The sequence below is a fragment of the Gopherus flavomarginatus genome, chromosome 16 (assembly GCF_025201925.1).
Source record: "Gopherus flavomarginatus isolate rGopFla2 chromosome 16, rGopFla2.mat.asm, whole genome shotgun sequence".
Taxonomy (NCBI): Eukaryota; Metazoa; Chordata; order Testudines; family Testudinidae; genus Gopherus; species Gopherus flavomarginatus.
Window position 1 is genome coordinate 4161013 of NC_066632.1, and position 25427 is coordinate 4186439.

Sequence of the window (25427 nt, forward strand, 5' to 3'; positions counted from 1 at the left end):
GAGAAAGGTATGAACAAAAAACCTCAGCCAGTCCTTCTTAGATGACTAGTTCTCTGGGGGAGGAACTATCTCTTTTCACGGTGTATGCACAGCGCCTGGCACAGTGGGTGCCATGGGCCAAGAGTGCAGTGCTGAGGCATTGCCATAATACAAATGATAAAAACTCAGGCCTGGATGGTGGATCCTAAACCGGAGTTCTTTGGACCTCTCGGCTTCCCGCGAGCAGCCTTGCAAGCTGTACGATGTGCCTTCCCTGAACTGCAGCTGCCTCTGGGGGCCAGCGTGTCCCGGCAGCACACAGCAACGCCACCGAACCTTGGTGCGTGGGGATCGAGGGGGGGTAAGGTGTAACTTGAACTGGGATTTGGGGTAGGGGACATCATATTTAAAATGTTCTGGGGTCTTTAATGATAGCCCCCGGTTGGTGTATCCCCCCCAATTGGTGGGGCAAACATTCTGGTGAGAAGAATGTCTCCTATTCCCTGCCACTCCTGCAGGCCAGCTTGGCACCTGCTGAGGGCAAGGGCTGTGCTGATTTGGCCACGAGGTGGCGTGGGATTGTCTGAGCATTACCCAGCCTGCTGGAAATCTTCAAGAACTGAGCGCGTGAAGGCGGCCTGGGGCACCTGCATTCCACATTGCTGGATTAGTGGCAGGGTCCCACTGCTTGTTCTGCCCTGCCCCTGCCCCTCAAGGTGCAGCGCCCCCTGGTGCCGCTGAGGCTGGCTTTGGTTGCAGCAGCCTGGAGCACTGGCTCCGATTGGATGGTTTACGGCTGCCAAACCATTCGGGTTTTGTCTGTCCAGGAAGGACTGCTGGATTTTATGGCCGGAAGGGACAATCAGGAATCCAGTTATCCAAAAGGCCAGGCATGGCTCAGTGGTTCCTTCAGGCCTTATATGTGATCATCGAGGGTTGGTCGCTGCTTAAAAGTTTAAGGGTGGTGGGGTGGGGGGGAAGATCCACCCTAGTTTCTGGCTGAGCTCAGGCATGTCATTTACAAAGAAGCACCCGGCCCCTAAAATATAAACGCTGGTCTTTAATGTGAATCCGCAGTCCCTAGGGATGCTTGGAAAAGGGGCATGAGGAATGGCCGGGTGCCAAAGGTGGGAGGCCGCATTCCCCAGAGGAAGGATTTTTCTCGGAGGTGTTTCTCAGAGGGTTTGAGTTCTTCGCTTTTGTTGTTTAAAAACACAGGGGTGGGTTTGATAATGGGGGAGAGACTCGCTCTTTCGCTCGCTTCCCCCCACCCTCACTCATATTCAGCGGGCTGGGGAGGGCCCCTTTTCGACTGGGTGTTTGGACACCTGGCAACTCTCCGCCCAGTGAGGTCAAGTGGCATAGCTGCCTGCACTCCAATGGAGCAATGCCCGTTCCACCCGCCGGGGGCCGGCTCCGAGGATGGGCCTTTCATTCTGCCCCTGCCCATGGGCAGCCCAGGGCCTTGGGTTCTCCAGCACACTGTGTTCAGGCAGCACGAGGAGAGCCATGTCTGGGCAGCCAGGGCATGGGAGTGGCTGCACTGCAGGGCTGGCACGGAGAGACGGCTCAGCAATCCCTCATCCTCCCTGGCAGAGCTGTCGGCAGGCTGGCTGCTCACGCCAGAGAAGAGACACTGCAGAGGTTGAACCCACTGTAAGCAGCGCTGGCAGCCTCAGTGGAGGGGCTGCGTGCTCGGAAAGCAGGGGCCCGATCCACAGCTGGTGCAAAGGGGGTTGTGCTGTGGGGGGGGGTCACTGAGGCCAGAGCCTGGTGTAAATGGGCACAGCTTCATTAGGGGTCTCTGGGATGGACCCCCAGCTGGTGTAACTCCACATGGCTGAGGGTGTTTATCCCCATTGTGCGCATGAGGAAACTGAGGCACAGAGCGGCTAAGTGACTTGCCCAAGGTCACACAAGGCGTGATGGGAGGAGCAGGGACTTGGACCCAGTTCTCCCAAGTCCCAGATGAGTTCTCTAACCACTGGGTCATCCTTCTTCTCTGAAGAAGCCTCTCTGAGTCGCCTTGGGCCAGTCACTTATTACTACTTATGATGGCAACACTGGAGAACAGGGCATGGCACAGACACCAACTGAGATTGGGGCCCCCGCTGGGCTGGGTGCTGCATAGGTGCCAGCTGAGATTGGGGCCCCACTGGGCTATCACACAGAGAGAATGAGGGACAGTCCCTGCCCTAGAGAACAAATAGACAAAGCAAGTATCATCCCTGATTCACTAATGGGGAAACTGAGGCCCAGCACAATTACGTGACTCACCCAAGCCATCAGGGGCATGAACCCATGGCTCCTTTCCAATTCACTAGGGACCTCTGCAGAAACAGGATGCAGCAGCTGACCCCGGGGAAGGCGGTTACGAAGGAGGAACTCACTCACACATAGCCCCTTCCTCTCCTTCCCTGCAATGGTGAGAGGGGAGGGCCCATCAGCTGGTACACATACACAAGCGTGTGAGCCAAGTATTGGTGAAACATGCCAGGCAAACAGCCCTGCTGCCGAGAGGCAGCACGGGGCAGTGACACAGCAGTCAGATCTCCTGGGTTCTACCCCTGGCTTTGGGAGGAGAGGAGGGGTCTGGTGGTTAGTGCAGAGCTCATGGGTGCTAGGACTCCTGGGAAGTGGGAGCCAGTGGCTAGAGAAGGGGGGGATTGGACTGGGAGACCTAATTCTCCCCTAAGTGCTCCCCATGTTTGGGACATGTCCAGAAGTGGTTGGAGGCAGCCGTTGCTTTGACCCACCTTGCTGTTCTCCATATGCTGGGTCCTATCCGATCCCCATTCTTAGCAAGAGCAGCCTTGGGGCTGCTCTAACTCTTGCTCTCCACTCCCATAACCCCCAGGACCTGACAACAGCTGTAGCTCAGTGTGCTTTGGCCACACCACATGCCAGTTCCACACCAGCTGGGGAGGGCCCCTGACAGCCACCGAAGTGTGGGGGGGGGGTTAGAAAGGGGCCTGTGCATCATTTGGTGTTGGTCCCAGAGACGTCCCTACCAGTCAGTCAGAGCAGAGGAGCTGGGCTGGAAAGAGGTTTCCTGTCTTGCAAACACTTTCACAACAGCGAATAATTTTCCCATCCCAAATCAGGACCAAAAGTTTAAGTCTCCAAAAGTTTCATGGAAGCTGGGAAGAAAAATTGCATTGGGCCCATCCACCAGTTTCACGTGGATCGTGTCACAGCACTTTGACATAGACCGTTTTCATTCCTTTGTACTCTGCTGCGCTTCAGTTTTCAAATCCAGCTGTCGTTCTGAACCAGGAATCCAGATTTCTTGGTGGGAAAATGCCCCAGCAGGATGCTTTGCCCATTTCAAAGCGTTGTTTTCCTCCAAACTTTGTCAATCCTGAAAATGCATCAGGTTCCTGCAAGAAGTTGGGGTGAACTTGAATTGGGGACAAACTTTTGTGGAAAAACTCCCGCTCACCTCTGCTGAGCAGCCCTCCAGGACTTAGACAGGCCATGCAATGCATGGAACATCCGGGGACCCCCGGACTGGATCCATTAGCATGTTCTGCCTCTGGGGCGAGAATTTCTCCTACCAGGATCCAGATGAGCTGAGGAATAGGCAGGAAGCTGGCCAGCCCTTTAGAATAGCTGGAAGGAGGTTAGGAGTAGGGTGGGTCATTGGCCTGGTTTTGCAGGGACTGGGAGCTGGGGAGATCCAGGAGAGAGAGGGCAGCTTGCAAACTACATGGCCAATGAAGCCCCTGCATTCTAGCTTTGCACTCACGCTCTCCTTTGCATTGTGCAAGGTCAGTTCTGATGCAAGGGTTTGTAATTCCTCATTGCTTCTTCTGAGAGCAAGCCTCTCTTCCCCCTTCATTGCACGTTGTTGACACAAGAGCTCCTTTCACTGAGGTTAATAACCACAATGTACTGAAACAGGTTTCAAATGGTAAGCTAGCACTTTAAATTGGGAAGGGGCTTCCTGGTCCTGCTGGCAGACTGGGGCTCTGTAGGGAAGTGTGGAATCTGGGTCACAGCTGTCAGTCTGCAGAGAGCTGGTTTAGAGTAAGGGGTCATCGGGGCTGCAGGGAGCAGCCTGTTTTGTCTCTCTCTGGTTTTTTGGTTCTTGTGTGTTGTCATCCTGAATGCTGAGAAATAAAGCCATGTTACGTTGCAACAGCCCTGTGAGAGGATTTTATGTTTTTGTGTAACTTCTTTATTTGTACGCCAGGAACATAACAATAACCATCAGAGCTGGTGGAGAAAAGTTGGTTCAAAACTTTTTAAAAAATTTCTTTAGAGGGAAAATGGCTTTTTTTCCCAAAAAGGATCAGAACTCAGGAGCTTTGGCTGGAAATCCAGGTGTTTTGAAATTTCCAGCTGTCCCAAGTGGGAATGAGATTAAAACAAACAAACCTAACTGAGCAAAAACTGTCCCTCGCTGTGGTTGGGCACGAAGGGAGCCTCCAGCTTGGACAGGTGTTTAGCAGCTACTGTAACAATGGGCTAGATCCTCAGGTGGAGTAAACAGGCCTCACTCCAATGGAGCGATGCTGATTTACATCAGGTTGGAATCTGGCCCCATTGACACCAATGGAGCGATGCTGATTTACACCAGGTGGGGATCTGGCCCCATTGATTCCAATGGAGCGATGCTGATTTACACCAGGTGGGGATCTGGACTCATTGACTCCAAAGGAGGGATGCGGATTTATACCCGGTGGGGATCTGGCCCCATTGACTCCAAAGGAGCAATGCTGATTTACGCCGGGGGATCGGGCCCCCCGAGATCCAGCCCAGTGCACCGGCTCCGTCCTCCTGCAGCGCCGTGCGCGGCGCCCCGACCCCCCCGCAGGTGGGGCCGGTGAACTGTTTGCAAACCCGCCCCCGCTCGGCTCGTCACGCCGGAGCGCGGGGGGGCTGCGCCAGGCTTTCCCCGGTGCGGCCACATCAGCCCGAGGAGGCGGCCCATCGGATGCGGGAAGTCGATTGCTGAGGGCTGGGGAGAGACACACCTTCCTCCGGCCCCAGCGCCGCAGATCCGGGTGCAGCAGCCGGGGGGGCAGAGGGGGAACCAGCCCCCCAGCGGCCCGCGAGCGGGAGATCCGCGCGCTCCTTGGAAGGTAACTTGGCAGGAGCCGGGGGGGCGGATTTCCCGGGGGCTCTGGGCGTTGGCGGGGGGGTGATTGGCCGTGCGGGGGCTGGTGAATGTCTGGATCCGCCAGGCTCATTGAACGGGCGAGAGAAGCTTTTCCTTATGGTGGGAGTGGCCGGGAGCCCCGGTCAGAGGCCAGCAACCCCCTGCTTGGCACAGTGGGGCCCTGGGTAAGGTCCGGGCAGCGCCCGGGGCACGACGGGGCCCCCCTGGTCCCGGTCGGGGTCCGGGCAGCGCCAATCTCCTTTCAGACTTCCAGGTGCTCCTATCAGAGAAATGATAACGGGCTAGATCCTCAGTGGGTGTAGATTGGGGTCACTCCTCTGTTCCTGGGGGCCATTCCCCCCACAGCGGAGCGCTTGTGGAAACTCGTGGCCCTTAGTGGGTGCTGCGGGGAGCGGGGGGCACTGCCCCGAGTTCTGATTCGGAAGATGCCTGGCTGAGTGGCAGGGAAGTTGGTTTCCATTGATGAGACAGCAGGAAGCAGCCCGGTTGCAGGTCGGAGGCAGTCGCCTGCTTTCCAGGCAGGGATCAGCAGCGGGGGAACCGGAGGGGCTTGATTCAGGAGGTTCCCCGAGCCAGGGGCATTCTCGGTTCCTGGGTACACCTCAGGGGCGGTTGTGTGGCTCCAGGGCATTTCACATTGGGTCTGAGGCTGTCTGGGTGACCAGCCTGCCTGGATTTGTGGGTCTGGCTGGGTTCTCATTCACCCACGGCCTCTGTGGCAAGTGTAAAGCGACGGGGTCTGGTTCTACACTCAGATTCCTTTAAGGGTTCCCTGAAGATTCCCCCATTGCAGGAAGGGTCTCTCTGACCCACCCCCCCAGGGCTATGCACCAGCCCTGCTGATGGGGGCACGGCCAGCAGGCCCTATACTGTTCTCTGCCTCCCAGGGGCGGAGCAGCAGCAGAGCAGCCCTGAGGCTGCTCTTGCTGCCACCAGGGGCAGGGCCCAGAGTACTGGCAAAGGGAGCGTAGAGCCCCAGGGAACGCACGGTCCACATGCACCATTCACGCGTAGGGGTGGGGGCAGGGATTCCATGTCACGAAACAGGAGCCATTTGGAGAAGGGGAAGGATGTTGATAATGGGCAGGGCATCGGCCTGGCAGGGCGGCTCCAGTCTTTCACAGAATTGAGGCCTTCCCTTGCTGGGGATTTCTCCGGGCGCGGTAGCTGCCTGCCCCTCCTGGTGCCGGGGCACAGATCACGCTGCCCTCACCACTGGGTGGCATCTGCACCTGCACCCGCTTCCACTGGTGTCAGAGTAGAGGGAGGGGCCCTTCCATGCCCCGCCCACAGACGAAGTTCCGCCCACGTGAGCTGCCACCTACCATGGATGGTGCTGTGGTTCCAGGTTACATCCTGTTCCCTGCTGGGTCTCTGGGGCCATGATCTGTTCAAGGTGGGGTGGGGGAGCAGTGTAGCCCATGGGCTCAGTTCTTTGATGGGGGGGAAATTAAGGGGTGCCCCCTCCCAAACTCCACCCCTGTGTGGCACTAACGTGAACCGTGGCTTGCACAAGTCTAGCTAGTCAAGGTGATTAGCTGGCCCCCATCACTGCGGTATCTGGGCGCCTCCCAATCTATACTGTATGTATCCTCCCAGCCCACTCTGTGAGGCAGGGCAGCGCTATTGTCCTCATGGTCCAGATGGGGAAACTGAGGCACAGAGCGGTGACTTGCCCAAGGTCATCCCGGCTGTCTGTGACAGAGCAGGGAAGTGACCTCGGCTTTCCCAAGGCAGGCTAATGCACTAACTACTGGGCCATCCTGCCCTTGTGCACCTCCCAGCCCCCGTTCTCACAGGAGGGGCGTTACCGATGGCGGCCTTCAGCCAGCCATCGCGGGGGCATGGGAGCCAGCGGCGCCCTTCGCACTCCTGTGTGTGCTCCTTTCAGACTCACCGCTGCGAGGGATTCCCCTTTCTGAGGTCCTCCTACCCCCGCCCCAGCACAGCTGGCGAGGGGCTTGTTCCTATCAGCGAAAGCCGAAATCCCGGGGAACGAGCCAGTAACCCCAGAGAGGCACCGAGGCAGTGGAGGGGTCAAAGGGGCAGGTAGCTGCTGCTTCCTGGGTGAAAGTCATGCCTACGCTTGGGGTAGCATCGTGGGTTGCTACGCAGGGAGCTAAGATCCTGAGACAGGGTGACCAGATGTCCTGATTTTGGGGCCTTTTTCTTATATAGGCTCCTATTACCCCCACTCCCATCCCAATTTTTCACACTTGCTGTCTGGTCTCTGGTCACTGAGATGCTGCAGGGAGTGTACATCTGAGACCTTCTCTCGCTGGTGCTGTGTGTCTGGCTAGAAAACGGGACAAGTATTTCCTCGGTGGCAACAGCATAACGGATGCTAAAGAGGGTCTGTGTCAGAGCCTAAATCCCCCAGGACTCCCCTGAGCTGGGAGGTTCTTGTAGGTTTTGTGGCGCAGGGCTGGTTCTAGTCTCTGGCGTGTCTCCACAGTGGGGAGCTGCGCTGACGGAGGGGGATAATCACCCCCTGGATGCAACTGTCATTGGTCTGGACTGAGCCGCAAATGTCAGGTGCCTTGCAAGTGCCTGCTTCCCAGAGTGGGGGGCCCCTGGAGCCCCCTGAAAATCCATAGGGGAGGAAGTTGAAGGGATGGGGGATGAGAATCCATTGGGGGCTGGATAAGCCCCCCAGAGTTAAAATGTGTCCTGCCCTGAAGACTCTGCCACGTGTCCCGCCAGCCTTCCCCTCCAGTCAGCTCACCTCTCAGCAGGCATGGACCGCGGTCTTGCTGGGATCCCTCCACACTGTGAACTCCAGCTGCTGGTACCCCCTTAAAATGTCCCCCCTCCCTGCACACAGCGCTTTGATTGGATATGGTATCCTCACTACTTGTGCAGTGTTGCTCTGCGTTGTGAAACCGCCGCCGTGCTCCACCCCAGAGGCTGCTGCATCTCAGCTCCCGGGGAGGGAACCCTGGATAAACAGTCGCTGTGCCCCACACCATGCCCCAGATGCAGTCACTCAGTCCTGGGTGTAGGATCCCTGTCTAAACAGCTGCCGCGCCCCACCCCAGAGGCAGCTGCGTCTCAGTGCAGGGTGAGCCATCCCTGTATAAACAGCCACTGTGCCCTACCCCAAGGTGGCTGCATTGTGGCTCTAGATGAGGGATCCCTATATAAACAGCTGCCACACCCCACCCCAGAGGCAGCTGCATTTCAGCGCCAGGTGAGATCCTTGTCTATCATCAGCTAGGCATGGCTAAGCTCTTGCGACAACCTCTTACTACCTGCTGTCATGACAACCCTGCCCCTGCCGGCTGGTGGCTAATTCGAGCTGTGATCACCCCCAGCCCCTTCCTGTCTGGGTTGTGTCACTGCACTCGCTGCCCACTGGGTCTCTGTGTGGAAGAGATGACACAGCAGCATTTGCAGGGGAGTAGTAGCCTGCAGTTTCTTAGCCAAGAATAGCCGAGCTCTCCAGGTTTGGGGGCCAGGTTTGGGTTGGTTGTTTTTTTGGGGTTTTCAGCTTGTCTGGCCTGGGTTTCGTTTCCCAGCCGCTGTGCCCACCCCAGAGCTGCCCTGCCCTGTTCTGTTGCCTCCAGCATCCCAGGCCCTGCCAGTTTAACTCCTTCAAACTGCCCTCTCCTAGTCTCAGTCATGTTCTGGCCCCTCTAGGCTGTGCAGAGGGGGAGGGAAAAGCCCCGGCTAGAATCACCCCTTTGGGCAGGGGATCTGGGTGAAGCAGCCCCTGTGCCTCCCCCCAGAAGTGGCTGCATCTTGTTGCCAGGTAAAGGATCCCTGTATAAACATCTGCCATTCCCCTCCACCCCTTCTGCGGTGGCAGAGAGGTCCCTCACCTGGTAGGGAGATGCAGCCGCCTCTGGGGTGGTGCAATGGGGCTGTTCGTGCAGGGATCCTGCCCCCTCCCAGGGACAGCTTCTCACTCTGAGTCCATGCCAATAGGGCCCTCGATCTCTGTCTGGGGGCCAGGGGGTGTCTTGCTGTTACCGTAATACACCTAATAGTGCGAGGTGAGCGGGAAGCAGGATCGTGGGGCGGCCTTGCAGATTGTTGCAGAGAATCTGCGCCATGCATAAGGGGCGGCACAGCGGTGCGTTGGACTGAGGCCAGCCAGCGCTGCCGGGACGCAGCGGGTGACTCGATCATGCGTAAGAGGTGGTACTTCGGGCAAGGATTGGTCAGGCAGGGCCTTAAAGGGGAATCGGCCCCTTTCCCTGGAGTTCACCGGCTGATGCCAGGTTACTCCAGTGGGGCAGCTGGCCCCAGCAGTTTGTCTTCACTCTGCCTGGGCTCCTTCTGGTTGTAAATTGCAGGGAGCGGCCCCTGTTCGAGCCAAAAATAAACAAGCCCTTTGCTTTGCAAAATCAACATTTATAAAGGGCCAGATCCCGGCTGGTGTAAATGGGCCCAGCTGCACTGGCTTCAGTGGCACAACGCTCGTCTACACCAGCTGGGGGTCTGGCTTAGAGGCTTCACAGCCTGATGTGAGACCAGGTGTGTGTGGGGGGTGGGATACAGGCCGGAGTGGAGGGAGGGACTGTGCAGCCCTCCTAGGGCTGAGTTTCCCCCGCTCCCCTCCCTGTTAGTTCTTGCCCCAGAGTCTCCACCCAGCAGGGCAGAGAGCCCAGGCTGTGAGTCAGGGCCCTGCATCGAGGCTGGCTTGCTCTGGCCGTTAGCACAAGATTCCTGGCTTGCATCTGCCCTGGCTGTGCCCATGCCTTGGCGCGGGATGGCTGTGTGCCAGCTCCTGGCTGTGCCAGCTCCTGGCAGTGCCACCCCGACCAGTCACTGCTGCCTGCCAGCCCCTAAGCAATGCCATCCCTCCCTTGCACTGCTGCGTGCCAGCACCCATCCAGCATGTGCCCCTCCGTGGGCTGCTCCATGCCAGTGCCCATCTGCCCTGTCCATCCACCCAATACCCCTCCACTCCCTCCTGCATCCCTCCACCCTTCCATGCCAGCTCCCACCCCCGACACAACCCCGAGGAGAGTGCTACTGTGGGATATTTCACCACTCCAGATGGAAAGAGCTCGGTGATGAGTCCTAGTGGCTCTATGATCTCAGGGCTCTCCCTGCCTCAGTTTCCCCCGGCAGCATTGCCTCCATGCACAGCAGGATGGAGACAACCGTCCCATGATGCCTCACTAGCATGAAGCCAGGGTATTTAAACAGCAGTGATTGGGCAAGTAATCTACCAATGAGAACTGTTGCCGCCAATCTCCCTCCAACCCATGATGCTATGACATGCAAATTAGCGGTGGAAGAAGTGCGGGGATTGGTTAAGCTACTTCTGACGTCATAACAGCCCTGCTGAGCCTGTTATGATGAGCATTATTACATGCAACGATTAACAACTTTGCTTAATTGCAACCTAATTGCTTCAGGTACAGCCTGCCTGCAAGCTCCCAGGATGGGAACTTTGAGGGGTCTGTGTTATCCAGGGGTTAAGATCACTGAGGACCCAGTTTTGGATTATTTCTAGCTCCTAAATTAGTTAACCAATTGGCTTGCGAATTCTCAGCCAGTTCGCTCTGTCCTGGGAGAGTGAGGACTGTACGTTTCTGGAGGATTCACTGGGTTTTTTTCATATGAAATGAAGAGAGTCAGATCCCAGCTTCAAGGGCCAATTATTGTCCTGGGCACGATATAGACCCTGACCAAAATCAGCACCCCTGGTGCCGGGCGCTGCACAGACGCTTAGCCAGATAGTCCTTGTTCCAAAGAGCTCACTGTCTAAACAAGGGAAGGACAAGAGGAGAAACTGAGGCACGAAAAGGGGAAGTGCCTTGCCCCACGTCCTTGGCAGAGCTGGGAATAGAGCCCAGCTGCCCTGGGCCTCAGCCTGGTGTCCTCTCCATGGCACCACGTGGCGGCTCTAGGAGGGCAGAGCCCAGTGGGTGTCAGCACAAGCCGGGGAACTGCAGCAGTTACTTCGCTTGACTGGCCCGGAGTCGCAGGGATCCGAACTGGTTGGGCTGGTTGGGTTGGAAGCCCTGGCGAAGAAGCAGCCGGCGCGGGGGCAGGGAGCGTGCCTCACTGAACCCTAGCAAGAGCCGTTACAAAGCCAGTCCTACTGGCTCCCGCCTGGCAGCGTCTAACCCTGTCTGCAAGCTGTGGCAGGCACGGGGCATCTCGCTTCCCTCTGCGCATCGGGTGAGGCCACCACCAGAGCGCTGCATCCGAATGAGAATCCTTAGCAGCAACAGGCGTTACAGTAGCACTTAGAGATCCTAACTGAGCGTGGGGGCTGCGTAGAACACACCCCCTCCCAGGATCGGGCCCCTAGAATGCTCCGGGGGCCATGCAGGCCACCTCCGGGATCGGGCCCCCCAATGCGTGCTGGGGGCTGAACACACGTCTGCTGTGGGAGCCTAACTCCATTGCCGGGTCGTCAGAGGATTGCAACTCCCATGAAGCAGCCCGGTAGCCCTCTTTAATGAGCAGAGGTGGGGCATCATGGGAGTGGCCAGCCCTGGTGCATCATGGGCGACATAGTCCAAGTGATGACCTGGGCCCCGGGGTAGAACTGGGGCAGGCAGGCGGCACCTGCACTACAGCTCCCCTGAGACACTGCGATTGATTTGCTAACAGACGTCTCTTGGGCTTCGGGCCTTCTGGTTTGCGGTGGAAAAATCCAGTTTTTCTGCAGGAAGCCGAGGCTTTTCCGGACAAATTTCATTTGGTCGAAAAACTTAATTTCCCCTCAGAAAACAGCTTCGTGGATGATGTGACGAACTGGGAATGTTCTTAATGTTTTCTCTGAATACTGTGTTGGTGCCTCAGTGTCCCCTGTGCAGTTCTTAAGTATCTAGGTGGTGGAATAAGGGTGTGTGATTGCTGCAGAAGAAGGGGCCAGTGCCCCTAAATGCCTGGCACTCTGTCTCCTAGCAACTGATGGCCTGGGCCCCTCCTCTGCAAAGGTGCCAGCTGAAGGTGTAGGAGACAAAGGGATCAGGTGGCCTCCTGGCCCGGGAAAGGAGCTGAGCAGAGAGGAGGGGCTGGAGAGGGTTTCAGTCTGGAGCTGGCTGGGGTCGAGGAGTGAGGGCAGACGTGGGGGGTCTGGCTCACTGACCCCCAGAATGGACCCGGCCGAGGGGTCCGGTTTGCTGTACCCACAAGCTCTGTTTTAGACCCTGTTCCTGTCATCGAATAAACCTCTGTGTCACTGGCTGGCTGAGTCACGTCTGACTGCAAAGTGGGGGTGCAGGGCCCTGTGGCTTCCCCAGGACCCCGCTGGGGGGGACTCGCTGTGGGAAGCACAAGGAGGGGCAGAGGATGCTGAATGCTCCAAGGAGAGACCCAGGAGGTGAAGCCGTGGGAGCTTCTTGCGCTGGGGACAGTCTGCTCCAAGGGAGAGGAGGCTCCCCAAAGTCCTGACTGGCTTGATGGGGAGCAGTTCCAGAGCATCACCCAGGGTCTCCGTGACAGATAATATTCAACTGGCCCCACTCAGCCCCCACCTTGGCACTTGTGCCAGCTCTGAAAAATACCAGCAACTCACCCCTGGTCTCACCCAGTGGCAGAAGTAGGATTCGAACCCAGATCTCCTGCAGCCCAGTACCTTCACCCCACGCCTGCCATTCTTCAATCAAAGCCCACCCCCCTCTGCCTCTGGGAGTGGATTTCTTCCCTTCTCCCTCTAGGTAAACAGGTTTTGGTTTTGGTTTGGTTTGAAGTAGGGGTGAGAAGCAAAAGCTGCAGTTCCTGCCACTTCCCAGTTAGCAAACAGCCGTGTTTGATCTTAGACAGCCTCCTACGCACACCCTGCCCCGGTCAGGTGTGACACATCCCAGTCCAGGGAGCAGGGTAATCCCGCCCGGTACAGAAGGATTGTCTCTGCCAGAGGAGAAGGGCATGCAGGGAGCAACAGGAAAAGGCACCTGGGCAAGTCCCCGAGCAGCGGGGTGAAATTCTCCAGCCTGGGCTATGCCAGAGCTCGGACAAGGTCTCTGCAATGGGAGGCTGGATGGCTCAGTGGTTAGGGCGCTAGCTTGGGAGAGCTGCATTCGCATCCAGCTACAGTAGGGCTTAGAAGCCGCCAAGCAAGGTCAGGGTCCTGTTGTGCTGGTTGCTACACAAATACAATCCCTGAGCGAGCTAATTAGCCTCTTATGTCTTTGTGCAGGACCTGAGACACTGGGGCCCTTGGGTGCTACCGTAATACACCTAATAAATAATGTACAGCACCTGGCACAACGGAGTCCTGGACCATGGCTGGGGTTCTTGGGTGTTACTGCAATACACCTAATAAATAATGTACAGCACCTGGCACAGTGGGGGGTCTTGGGCCATGGCTGAGGCTCCTATTTGCATCATGAGAGCACTTGACACATGAGACAATGGGTGTGAGAGGAAACTGAGGCACAGAGCAGGGAAGTGACTTGCCCAAGGTCACTCAGCAGGTCTGAGCTGGGACTAGAACCTGGCAGTCATTATTTATTAGGTGTATTATGGTAGCGCCTAGGAGCCCCGGTCACAGGCCAGGACCCCGTTGCGCTCGGTGCTGTACAACCCCAGAACAAAGAGACTGGCCCCGCCCCCAAGGGCTTGACAATCTACTCCTCCAAAGATCCAGTGATGATTTGTGTGTTACTGATGGTAAATAACTCTTCTGGGCTGAGATCTCTGCCGATTGCTGGGGATTGGCTGCTCCCAGAAAGGGCTTTCCAGAGGAGGAGGAGCTGGGATCCCCTCAAACACCCATAATCGGGGTCACATCCTCTCTTTTGGAAACCTCACAAATGCTGCATGTCCTAGCTGGCCTGGGAGAGGAATGATCGCGGGGCTTTTCTTAGCCTTGTGGCTGGCTGGAAAGCAAGGCAGAATGGCTTGTTCAAAGTCACAGAGTAAAGTCCTTGGCAAAGCTAGGAATGAGACCCAGGAGTCCTGGCTCCCAGCCCCCCTTAACTCTAACCACTAGACTCCAATCCCCTCCCAGAGCCAGGAGAGAACCCAGGAGTCCTGGCTCCCAGACCCCACCAACTCTAACCACTAGACCCCACTCCCCTCCCAGAACTGGAGATAGAACCCAGCAGTCCTGGCTCCCAGCTCCCCCCAACTCTAGCCACCAGACACCACTCCCCTCCCAGAGCCAGAAGAGAACCCAGGAGTCCTGGCTCCCAGCCTGCCCCAACCACTAGACCCCCACTCCCCACCCTTCTGCCTTGCTGATGCCCCCTCTCCACCCCCCAGATGGCCTCCGCCAACGACACCCGGCAGGCCCAGAAAGATGCCGCCGACCAGAACTTCGACTACATGTTTAAGCTGCTGATCATCGGGAACAGCAGCGTGGGGAAGACATCCTTCCTGTTCCGCTACGCCGACGACTCCTTCACCTCGGCCTTCGTCAGCACCGTGGGCATCGACTTCAAGGTCAAGACGGTCTATAGGAATGAGAAAAGGGTCAAGCTGCAGATCTGGGTGAGCGCCGGGGAGGGAGGGAAGTGGGACCCTGGCGGGGAGGGAGGGAGGCCCAGGGGATCCCAGCGGAACAGTTTATCTCTTGGGGGCAGGACTGTGCTGTGTTTTTGTACAGCATCTAGCGCAATGGAGTCCTGAGCCATGGCCAGGATGCCCAATGTTACTGTAATACTGATAGTAGCTGATGAGGATAAGCCATGGCCCAGGTGGCCCCGCGCTTATCGATCAGGGGCCTCAGGCCAGAAGAGATCCAGCACCCTGTATGCTCTAGTGTCGGCACCAGACACTGGAGAGAGAGAGAGAGGTGTCCAATCCACCCTGCTGCCCCTAGCAGAGCAATACTATACCGCAGGCGAATTCCTCCTGACCCTGAGCTGGGGTTGGCCTGTGCCCTGAAGCATGAGGGTTGATGGCCCTTTTCCTTTCAATCCTCGCCAGGTGCCAACCCTTCGGTCCCAGATTCCTGGGACATCTGGCCCCATGCGGGGCACACACCTTTCCCCAGCACCCTGTTCTGTACAGCCCCCCTGCAGCCAGCCCCCAGTCCTGAGCCCCCACTGCCCAGGGCATGGCAATTGGAGAGGCTCTGCCCTTCTGGTGGGGTGTTGGGACAGCTCCTCACACGGGGAGTGGATCAGAACTTGGTGGCTTCCAGAACTTGTGTGCAGCAAATGGGCATGAAATAGGCACACATCCTCCCGCCCCAGGGAAGAGGCTGTTACCGTAATCACTGGAGTGCTACAACGCTTCCTTTTTAAAACTTCATTTCCTCTTCTGTTGGAGGAAGACGTTCTGCGCAGTGCTGCAGCTCTACAGGGAAGAGGCCTCACCTCCCGACTCTGAGCCAGCCAGTCCCCTGCCCAGGGTTAGATCAGAGCCAGCACCCCTTGGAAGGGGAAAGGCCTTGTGCCCCGTTCCCCAGGGACTGGATCAGAGCCAGCGCCCCCTAGAGGGGAAAGGCCTTGTGCCCCATTCCCACCCCCCTGAGCCAGCCAGTCCCCTCATTCCCCTGGGGCCAGATTGGAGCTAGTGCCCCCTGGAGGGGAAGGGCCCTGTGCCCCATTCCCAGCCCCCCTGAACCAACCATTCCCCCCATTCCCTTGGTGCCAGATCAGAGCCAGCGCCCCTTGGAGGGGAAAGGCCTAGTGCCCCATTCCCAGCCCCCTTGAACCAGCCAGTCCTCTGCCCTGGGCCCAGCCCAGAACCAGCGCCCCCTAGAGGGAAAAGGCCCTGTGATCCATTCTGTGGAGAGTGACACTTTTTAAGACTCTCTTTATTTCTTGACTGCAATGTGACACCGGTCCCAGCCCCCAGCTGGTGTGATTCAGCCTTGCTCTCTTGGCACTAGGTCACTTTACACCGGCCGGAGATCTGGCCCATTGGCTCCACTGGCTCTGTGGCTGAGTGGGGGTCGGGCCCACGTCATGCTGAGGCCCCAGTGGCCGCCCTGTCCCACGGTCCCAGCTGGCGGGACTGGATTAGCACGTTCTTTTCCTGTTATCTCCATGGCCGGCAGCTGCAGCGACATCCCTAAGTGCAGTCGAGTCCCCCGGTGCTGAGGGTAAACATCCCTTCCCTTCCCTCCCCACGGGGCAGCTGCAGCTGTTGCTGGCTTTTGCAGGGAGGGAGCGAGGTCAGAGTCTCTTTGCTCCTGAAGGCCTCTGGCAGTCACCATGGTAATGGCACCAGCCTGCGTGTGCTTTGGCTTAGGCAGCAGCTGGCGTTACCTTGACTCTGGTAAATGCCGCTGGGCACCATCATGCAAACTCTCCACCCAAAAAAGATTTCCTTCCCCCCACCCTCAAATCCTCTGGGGTCTCCCCCACCAGCCTGGGGACCGAGAGACCCAATATGTCCCCCTTTTATTATTCTGTTTTAACCTGTGGAACTCATTGCCACTGATTTTTTCCATGGTGGGAACTTCACCAACCTCCTAATGCCACCTCTGAACTATGTCTGCCTCCTCATTTACCCTCTGTCAATGCAGTTAGCCTGTGGAACTCACTGCCACAAGATGCCACTTTTGGAGAAAGGCTGCCTGGCCAGATGGAGCTCTGCTCTGGGGATTTCTATAAGGCTGAGCGGTCTCTGCACGTGCTGTGGCTTGAATCTTTGCAGGCCGTAACTCCACAGACTCCAGCAGGGAATTTGGCCCAGTGTGTTTTTTTTTCCCACTGCAACCTCTTGCCCCACTGTAATAGGTGGAAGAGACCCAAAGGAGCAGAGTTAATGAATGGAAGCCCCCTCTGGGCAACTGACCTGACCACTAGGAGGTATGGGTGATTTACATCAGGGGCAAATTTAGGAGCGACATTACGGTAGAAGGTGGTTAACTCTTTGGCTTGGCTTCGCTGGAGTCACTTCCCTGCTTAATTAGATCTGAAGCTCTTTGGGGCAAGGTCCATCTGTTTGTTCTGCGGATGTACAGCACCTGGCGCATGGGTTCCCGGGCCGCGACGCGGAGACACTACCACAATCCGTCTCATAAATAAGTATTTAAGCCTGTGCTTTGCTTTAAGGGGACACAGCTGAATGGAGAGGGGTTCATTAAAATGAGGATGGACAGATGCCTTCCTGCCAACTCCCAAAAGAATCCGTGGAAATGTCTCTGCCGACTCTGCCTGACCCTCCAAAAAAGAGATCAATAAATAGGTGTATTATGATAGCACCTAGCAGCCCCAGTGATAGCCCAGGACTCCATTGTGCTGGCTGCTGTACATTATTAGGTGTATTATGGTAGTGCCTAAGAGTCCAGCCATAGCCCAAGACCCCAGAGGGCCAAGCACGTTACTTTATTTATTAAGTGTATTACCGTAGACCCTAGTAGCCCCAGCCATGGACTGGGATGCAGTTAGGGTAGGTGCTGTAGATTTGTTAGGTGTATTACAGTAGAACCTAGGAACCCCAGTCGTGTGGCCCGTAACTCCTTTGCGCTGGGTGCTGTACATTATTAGGTGTATTATGGTAGCGCTAGGAGCCCCAGCCATGGCCCAGAACCCCATTGTGCTGGGTGCTGCACAAACACAGAACGAACAGATGGTCCCTGCCCCAGGGTGCTGATCCTCTAAATTTGACTCATTTAACTGAGATTAGTTTAAGGCCTAGCGCTGATCCCGTCACCTAGCAATGAGTTTCACAGGCTAAAACCTGCGACGTCCTGCCATCAGCTGTAAGGCCAGCCCTCCATTCCAGACACCGGCTGGCAGAGCTCTGCTAGTCAGTGCCCTGTAGATGGGTGAGGTCTGGCCGACCCAGCAGAAACCCTACCGGAGACGCGGTTATACCAGCCGAACGTTGTTTTTGCTGGGCGCGTTGATTTTGGTCGGGTGGGATGGAATGAGCGATTCTGGTGGAGCGCGCAGCTTTACTGGGGTAAGCCGGGTCCCCACGAGGAGCCCTTTGTGTATGGCTGGAGCTACCCGGCAAAGCACTCTTCAGCGAGATCGGGCCTCAATCCCCTCCCTTTCATACCCATCCAGCATCCCTTCAGTCCTGCCTTTTGCAGCGGGCTGACTAGGATCCCACCCGGTCTCTTCCCTATCCTGCACCCCTCCACGAGTCCTCCCCTTGACCACTCCGTCCAGGCAAGCCCCCCATGCTTCGCGCTCTCTCCATACGGCAGAAAGGGGATTGTCCGGCTCGCCCGTGTTTTATTTTTAACAGCAGCCCGTTCAAATTTCCATTCCGCTCCCTTATTAATAGATTTATTGTTTTTAATCACACGCAAACAGTGCGTCTTACGTGCATCTGAGCTGTCATGGAAACTAGCCCCAGTTCCTGGAACCAGCCTGACACATCCAGGCCTTTTAATGAAAAGATCCGTCTGTCACGGCCCTCTGTGCGCTCTCTGGTCTCCACAGTAACAGGCCCATCTCTGGTCTCTGCCTGCTCCTGAGAGTAGATAAGCGCTGTACAAGGCCAAGCAGATAGCGAGCAGCTGATATTTCTCACCCTCCCACAATGCACCGCTTCATGGCCCCTAACTGAAGCAGCCCTGCGGACACCTGGGGAGAGATGGGCCCTTTCCCAGGGAGCTTTCAGTTCAAAGAACGGGTTATCCCTTGTTTTACAGAAGGGGAAACTGAGGCACGGGGGGGCAGGAGTCTCTGGCAGGAAGTGAGGGGGAGCATTAACCCTCAAGCCTCCTGCAGTGCTACCTCCGGGTTGAAATCGTCCCCTGTGCAGCTGGGAATCTTGCAAAGAAGCAGCTCTTATTTGTGTGTGTTGGGGGGACGGGATTGTTTAAAGGACACCGCAGGGCAGGAGAGATACCGGACAATCACGACGGCATATTACCGAGGAGCTATGGGCTTTCTGTTGATGTACGACATCGCCAACCAGGATTCCTTCAACGCCGTGCAGGACTGGTAAGAGATCCTGTGTTCCCTTGCGTTGTACCATGACAGCCAGTCGTGTCCAGGGCTGAGTGAAGATACAGGTACTGGGGGCCCCTGTTTAGGGCCCCTGGCTCCCAGAAGGTCACAGGGATTGAGGTCAAGATGGTGGGGGAAAATGAGCTCTCTGACTGGTGCTGGTAGTGAAGAAAAGTTTGAGCTGAGCAAAACGGATGTCTGCCTGAGTCTGCCGAGAGCGTGAGTTGATAGCTCAAAAGAGCGTGGAGTTGTCTGTTGCAGCGACCCTGCCTGAGTCTGCCGAGAGCCTGAGCCCGTCCGCCTGAGAGGGGGCAGCTGCGCTGCATGTAACTGATGCAGCCAAGCTGCCTGCATCTGCAGAAAGCAAACTGTGTGTGTGAGTGGGGGAGGGAATATGGCCCCCTCAATCCCTCCTGCCCTGGGGAGGGCCCTGCCTCCATTGGAAACTCCTGATAAAGTTGCAGTGCTCATATTCCTTAAAGACATGGCGTCGTGGGGAGGGGACCCATCCGTAAAGACTCATTGGATTTTTAAGATCTTTTACGGAGGGCGGGGCAGTGTTGGGGATGGAAGAGGCAAGTCACTGCACTGAACTGTGGGGAACACCGAGGCGGGGTAGACCTCGGAGATGGGGCTCTTCCCCCCCCCGACCTTTTCACTGCTCCTTATTCCTGGCTTCACCCCTCTCTGGGGTCTGTTTGTCATCACCCCCTAGCCCAGCTGCAGCCTCCCGCAGGGAGAGGTGCAAACCTGCTGGGGCCACCCATGAGTCAGATTGATAGTGAGTCACTGGGTTTAGGGAGGAGGAGTCAGGCTGTCCGAGGCTGATGCTGCAGCTCGGAGCCCCTGAGCTGCCTTGGGTCAGGCTGAACAGGGAAGGGGTATAGCCCAGGGATATAGTGGAAGCTAGGACTCCTGGGTCCTCTCCCTGGCTCTGGAAGGAGGGTGCGGTCTAGTGGTTAGAGCAGGGGGCTTGGGAGACAGGACTCCGAGGTTCAGTTCTGAGAGATGAGCCCTCAGATGGCTGCTTTCACTCACGCAAAGCCCACTGGGTGCCATTTCTTCCTGGGACTGTGTTTAACGCTGCTGAATGCTGACGGATGCACTTTCCCTCCAAAGATCTCCGAGTTCTTTACAAACAGGGTTTGGTATTTGTTGTTGTTGTTATTTTGATCCCTCTTTCACAGAAGGGGAAACTGAGACACAAGGTAGCAGAGACACCCAAAGTAGTCATCTTTTCCACCCCCTCCTCTCTACCCACTAGGCCCCTCTCCCCTCCTAAACCTGGTCATAGATAGAACCTCAGAGTCCTCACTCCCAGCCCCACAGCTTGAACCACTAGACCCCCAAACCCTCCCAGAGCTGGGGATAGGACCCAGGAGTCCTGACCTCAAAAGGATAGTAAACAATGTGAGTTGGGAGGGTGTGGGCGGGGGGAAGGATTTGTTCAGTCCCTCCCATGGACGAGCCTATATGTTGTGCAAATTCCTGGCTGTTTTGGGGTTCATCTTGCTTTAAGACGGGGTGGTGCAGGGTCCCCAGCAATAAGACACATTGGGTTTGTAACCGTGCTCTTTTATAAGGGAGGGAGGAGTCAGAGTGGGGTGGGGTGAAGGTGATTGACAGCTGGGTGGGCATGGTTTGTAAGCAAGGCCCGAGTTCAATTCCCACCCCTGCTCCATAGGGCGACCCAGATCAAGACCTACTCGTGGGATAACGCCCAGGTGATCCTGGTGGGGAACAAGTGTGACCTGGAGGATGACCGAGTGGTGGCCACAGAGGATGGCAAGCGGCTGGCAGATGAGCTAGGTAGGTGCCCTCCCCTCCAGCCCCGCAGCGGCTGGAGAACCTAGAACGGATTTTTCCGTTTGTCGACAATTCCAAAAACCCCAAGAATGAACTTTCATGGTGGGGGGGGGGGATGTTTTTCAAAACGTTCAGCAAGTTGAAAACTATTTTTTGTTTCGACTTGAGGCAGAAGTTTTGAACTGGAGCATTTTTAACTTCTTTCGTTTAATTTTAAAGAACACAATTAAAGGAAATTTTGAGAGAAAAAAACTTAAATGTGGGGTTTTTTTTAATTCTTTTTTTTGGGGGGTGAGGGGGTTGTTTTTTGGTTTGGGTTTTCTTCCCCTCCAACTGCAGCCATTTGGCACAACCAAATTCCCATGAAAATCAGCAGTCGGTAGGCACCCGAATGAGGCTTGAGGCCTTGGGCGCTTGGCTAAGGTTTTATTTGCAATCACAAACTTCTCCATGAACAGCAGGGGCCTCTCCCAATCATCCCGCCACACTAAAACTCTTGTTTTTTGTGTCACCTCGCCCCCTAGTGGCCAACGTCAACAGATAAAAGTCCTACTGCTGCTGGCCTCTATAGTCCTAGATTCCAAGGCCAGAAGGGACCCTTGTGATCAGCTAGTCTGACATCTTGCATCACACAGGCCAGAGACCTGTAGGTAGTTATAGAAGGGGATCAGGTTATTGCTCCGTTAGCTCGGGTGTTAAGGGACTGGGGGTTTTCATGCCAAAGGCTAAGGGTTCCAATCCTCCTCCTGGATCCACTGTAAGAAGGGCCATATTGGGTCAGACCAAGGGTCCATCTATCCCACCTGGTCTTCTGATGCCAGGTGCCCCGGGGGAATGAACAGAACAGGTGATCATCAAGTGATTCATCCCCTGTTGCCAATTCCCAGCTTCTGGCAAACAGAGGCTAGAGACACCATCCTTGCCCATCCTGGCTAATAGCCATTGATGGACCTATCCTCCATGAACTTATCTATTCTTTTTTTGAACCATGTTATAGCCTTGGCTTTCACAACATCCTCTGGCAAGGAGTTCCACAGATTGACTGTGCGTTGTGTGTACTTTGTCACCAACACATGATTTTTCTCCTCCTTCTGTTCTTTCTTTTTCCCTCCTTTCTCCTCCTTCCTTCCCTCCCCTGCCCGCAGGGTTTGAATTCTTTGAAGCCAGCGCCAAGGACAACATCAACGTCAAGCAGGTCTTTGAGCGCCTGGTGGACATTATCTGCGAGAAGATGAACGAGAGCCTGGACACCAACACCACCCTCGTTGGCAACAGCAAGAACGGGGCCCTGACCGAGACTCCGCCCCCGCAGTCCAGCAGCTGCTCCTGCTAGATAACAGACTCCACCCACCTCCACTCCTCTCTTTCCGTGCCCCCCCTCCCGCCCCAGCGTCACATTGATGTCATAGATAAATAGGATGGGAGGTTATGGGGAGAGGCGGATCTCTTGGGCTGGTATCCCACTGTTTCTCTATTTGCCGATTACATCAATGCAATGGATCTGCTTTCCCTTTCCTTATCCCCAATCCAGGGTTCTTCCATCCCGGCAACCACAGCCAGCTGAGGGATGAGGAACGTGAGCCCATCCACTGGACCTCAGAGGTGGTGGGACAGGCCCAGGCCCCCCACCACTGACGCAGATTGGCCTGACTTCCATTGACTTGGATGGCGCTGACGTGGATGCTACGGATCCAACGGGGGTCTGATGTCTCAGCAGCTGCGCAGTCTCTTGGGTGTGCATCTATTAACCAAGCTCTAGGTGCAGCTTTGCAAAAGGCTGGGACATCGAACCCCCGCATAGATCTGTGACAACCGCTCTGTTTGTAAGAGGACGGGGAGGGGTGTCGGGGGAGATGTAGGGAGGTTTCCTGCGCAGGGCTTGCTGCAGGATCCTCATGCTGGAAAACAGGTGTTGGGGGACGGGGAAGATCCATTTTCATCTCAATTTTCCACTGAACATTTCAGGCTTTTCCCAGGGAAATTCGTGTCCTGAACATCTTTGACCAAAAATCGGAGCAACTTATTCTGAAATGCCTCCTGGATGTTGTAGTCCAGGTGCCTTGTGCTCTTGTTCTCTTCTGTAGAGTGGAGGTCTTGGTCAGACTACATCTCCCATGATGCACCACACTCTCTCTCTGCTAGGGGAGGGCGGTTGCATCATGGGAGTCCCTTACCGTGGTGCAGCATGGGAGACGTAGTCCAACTAAGGAACACGGCTCATAGGGGAGAATGGAAGCTTGAGGCCACTGAACTACAACTCCCATGAGGCACCACAGCAGCATTTCCAAAGCAACTCATCCCCAACTGCCTATTTCCTATAGAGTCACACACCCTGTAAATGGCCAGGGGCACCTAGTGCACTCCCCCACCCTTGTGCATTTGTTTGCACTAGTGTCAAATGCTCCCGTGAAAATAACAACACAAGGCACCCAAGAGTTGGGTCCCTTTAAGCAGCCTGCAGTTGAGTACCCCAACCCTGGAGGCACCAAAAATCACTAGCTGTTTGTGTGGGGGGAGAGGAGTAAATCCGGAGAGACTCCGCTTACACACTGACCCTCAGCTGGTGTAAATGGGGGTCTGGCCCTTCTGCCGCCAATGGCGTGACACTGGTTTACATCAGCTGGGGATCTGGGCCTTAATGTAGAAAAGGGCCAGGGGAGAGACAAGACCGTGGCCTAGGGAAAATGCACAATACCTTCAATATATTGGATCAGTTTGAACCAACCCCTGCAGGGCTGGGAGTCTTGGAAAACCAAAGATCCTGGGCCTGATTTCCCATTGCACTGAGCCTTGTACAGTGATTTATTTACACGAGGATGTGAGGGGTTAAAATCGACTCTAATCTGATTTGCACGAGTGGTGCATGAGGGAGGGGTAGTGGTGCAGGGCACTGGGGAATTGGACCAGTGAGGCAGGAAGAGTCAACGGGTAGACAGACTTTTTCCCCATCTTGGAGTGTTGGTTCCAGGCTTGGCAGGGACTGAGACCCTAATCTAATGCAGGCAACGCGTGAGCTCACCCCAGGCTTGAGGCTTTGGTGTCCTACACTGTGAGGGGCTGCTGCGCTGTGGGGAAGTTGAGGCAGAGCTTTGCATTGCCTGGGGCCCAGATCCCGTTACTGTTCCCTGGGATTTGAGGACATCTGACTCCCTTTGTGATGCCCTGTGCCCCCAGCCTGCATTAACTATCTCCGTCAGGCCCAAAGACTGCAGTGCTGTTGTTTTTGGGAGAAGCCGTGCAGGCACCCAATGGGGCACCTTCCAGAAAGCTGTAGCTGGTAGATGGGCCTCGGATAACCCCTCAGGGAGGAAAATCACTGGATTCCCCATCAGGGGAGTGGCTATGCTTGGACCTGGACCAGGGCATGAGACTCGGTTGCTCCCCTACTTCTGGGGTCGTGCCTAGTCCCTGGTGTCAGCTAGAGCAGCCACTGGGCTGCTCTAATTCATGCTCTGTTTCCCAAGAGCCCTTGCTAAAGCATGGAGTACCTATAATGCAATGTGTTCCTCTCTCACACCCCCACACACTAGGTTCAGTGCCCTTCTACCAGCTTCCCATTGGCTGGGGTAGGCCCTGCCCCTGCACAGTGTGTTTGTGTAGTGGAGGGAGGCAGGATTCTCAGCTGGGACTGTCTCTGCCCACTTTATTCAGCCTTAAAGGGGCCTTAACTGAAAATCAGCCTCTGGAATCTGGACTCGTGTGTGTCACCTGCCCCATACTGTACCAGGACTCAGCTCCTTTAAAAAGGAGTCAGACACATTCCAGGGCGACGTGAAATGCTCCTTGATGTCCCAGCCATGCTGGGACACAGCGAGTCTTGGCTGGAAAAGGTACCACAGTCTATTCCCGTCCTATGGAGCACAGATCATTTCAGCCCCTCCGAGGCTATCGATTAGCTTCTCCTCACTGGAGCAAGCGTCTGTGCGACGACTGGGTTCTCCTGGAGTCTGATCTCGCGGCTTTCTGTGAAGCAAGTGCTCAGGGCGCGGCTGGGGGGAACCAGACAGCAAGGGTGAAAAATCAGGATGGGGGTGGGGGGTAATAGACACCTATATAAGACAAAACCCCAACTGTGGGGACTGTCCCTATAGAATTGGGACATCTTGTCACCCTACGGTGCACCGTCCCTCAGCTCACAATGTGACGCTTACACGCTTTGTGCCCCAGCCATGCAGTGTTTTGGCCACGGTGCGGAGGGTTGCATCATTCAGATTTCCAGGGGATGTGCAATCTTTAAAAACGGAGGAGAGGCCAGTGTCTTACTTTTACGAAAAAAACAAAAGTGCCTTTAGCAAAAGCCAAACTATTGATCAATCATGTGTAGCTAGCCACGCTCCCAGCTAAGCTGTAGCCCCGTGCATGCTCTTTTCTTCTTAGCCAGACCTATGCCTTCTCCCCACACCTTTCCAAGAATTATTTAAGAGAGAGAGATGCAAAGTGGGATTTAGGTATGACTGGGGCGGGAATGGGCTTTTTGTTCTGTGTTTGTACAGGGCCTGGCACACTGGACCATGACCAGGCTTCTGAGCGCTACCATAATACGCCTAATAAAGACTAATAATGCCTTTGAAAATCACAACGGAATGGTCTGATGACTGACTGATTTCTACGCAAGTGGGTCTCGGGCCCTCTCCAAGGGCTAGATGATATAGTTAGGTGGTGGTGGAGGTGTCTCTGTCTCAAGGTATGTGAGACAAGGGGGGAGGTAATGGCTTTTATTGGCCCAAGCGCTGCTGATG

The 25427-nt window shown here is 55.9% G+C and overlaps 1 protein-coding gene across 3 annotated transcripts; it reads left to right on the forward strand.

Annotated features, from left to right (window-relative positions):
• Positions 1–4870: 4870 nt before the first annotated feature.
• Positions 4871–23025, forward strand: RAB3D (RAB3D, member RAS oncogene family). 3 transcript variants are annotated; one of them, XM_050925047.1, is made up of 5 exons: positions 4871–5066; positions 14282–14509; positions 18758–18876; positions 20567–20691; positions 21834–23025. In XM_050925047.1, exons 2-5 carry the CDS (start codon positions 14282–14284, stop codon positions 22019–22021), a joined length of 660 nt encoding a protein of 219 aa, XP_050781004.1. In that variant the 5' UTR covers positions 4871–5066; the 3' UTR covers positions 22022–23025. The 3 variants fall into 3 exon arrangements, with proteins under 3 accessions (XP_050781004.1, XP_050781005.1, XP_050781003.1); XM_050925048.1 differs by lacking the exon at positions 4871–5066 and adding an exon at positions 12433–12732; XM_050925046.1 differs by lacking the exons at positions 4871–5066; positions 14282–14509 and having other exon boundaries at positions 17546–18876.
• The last annotated feature ends 2402 nt before the right edge of the window (positions 23026–25427 follow it).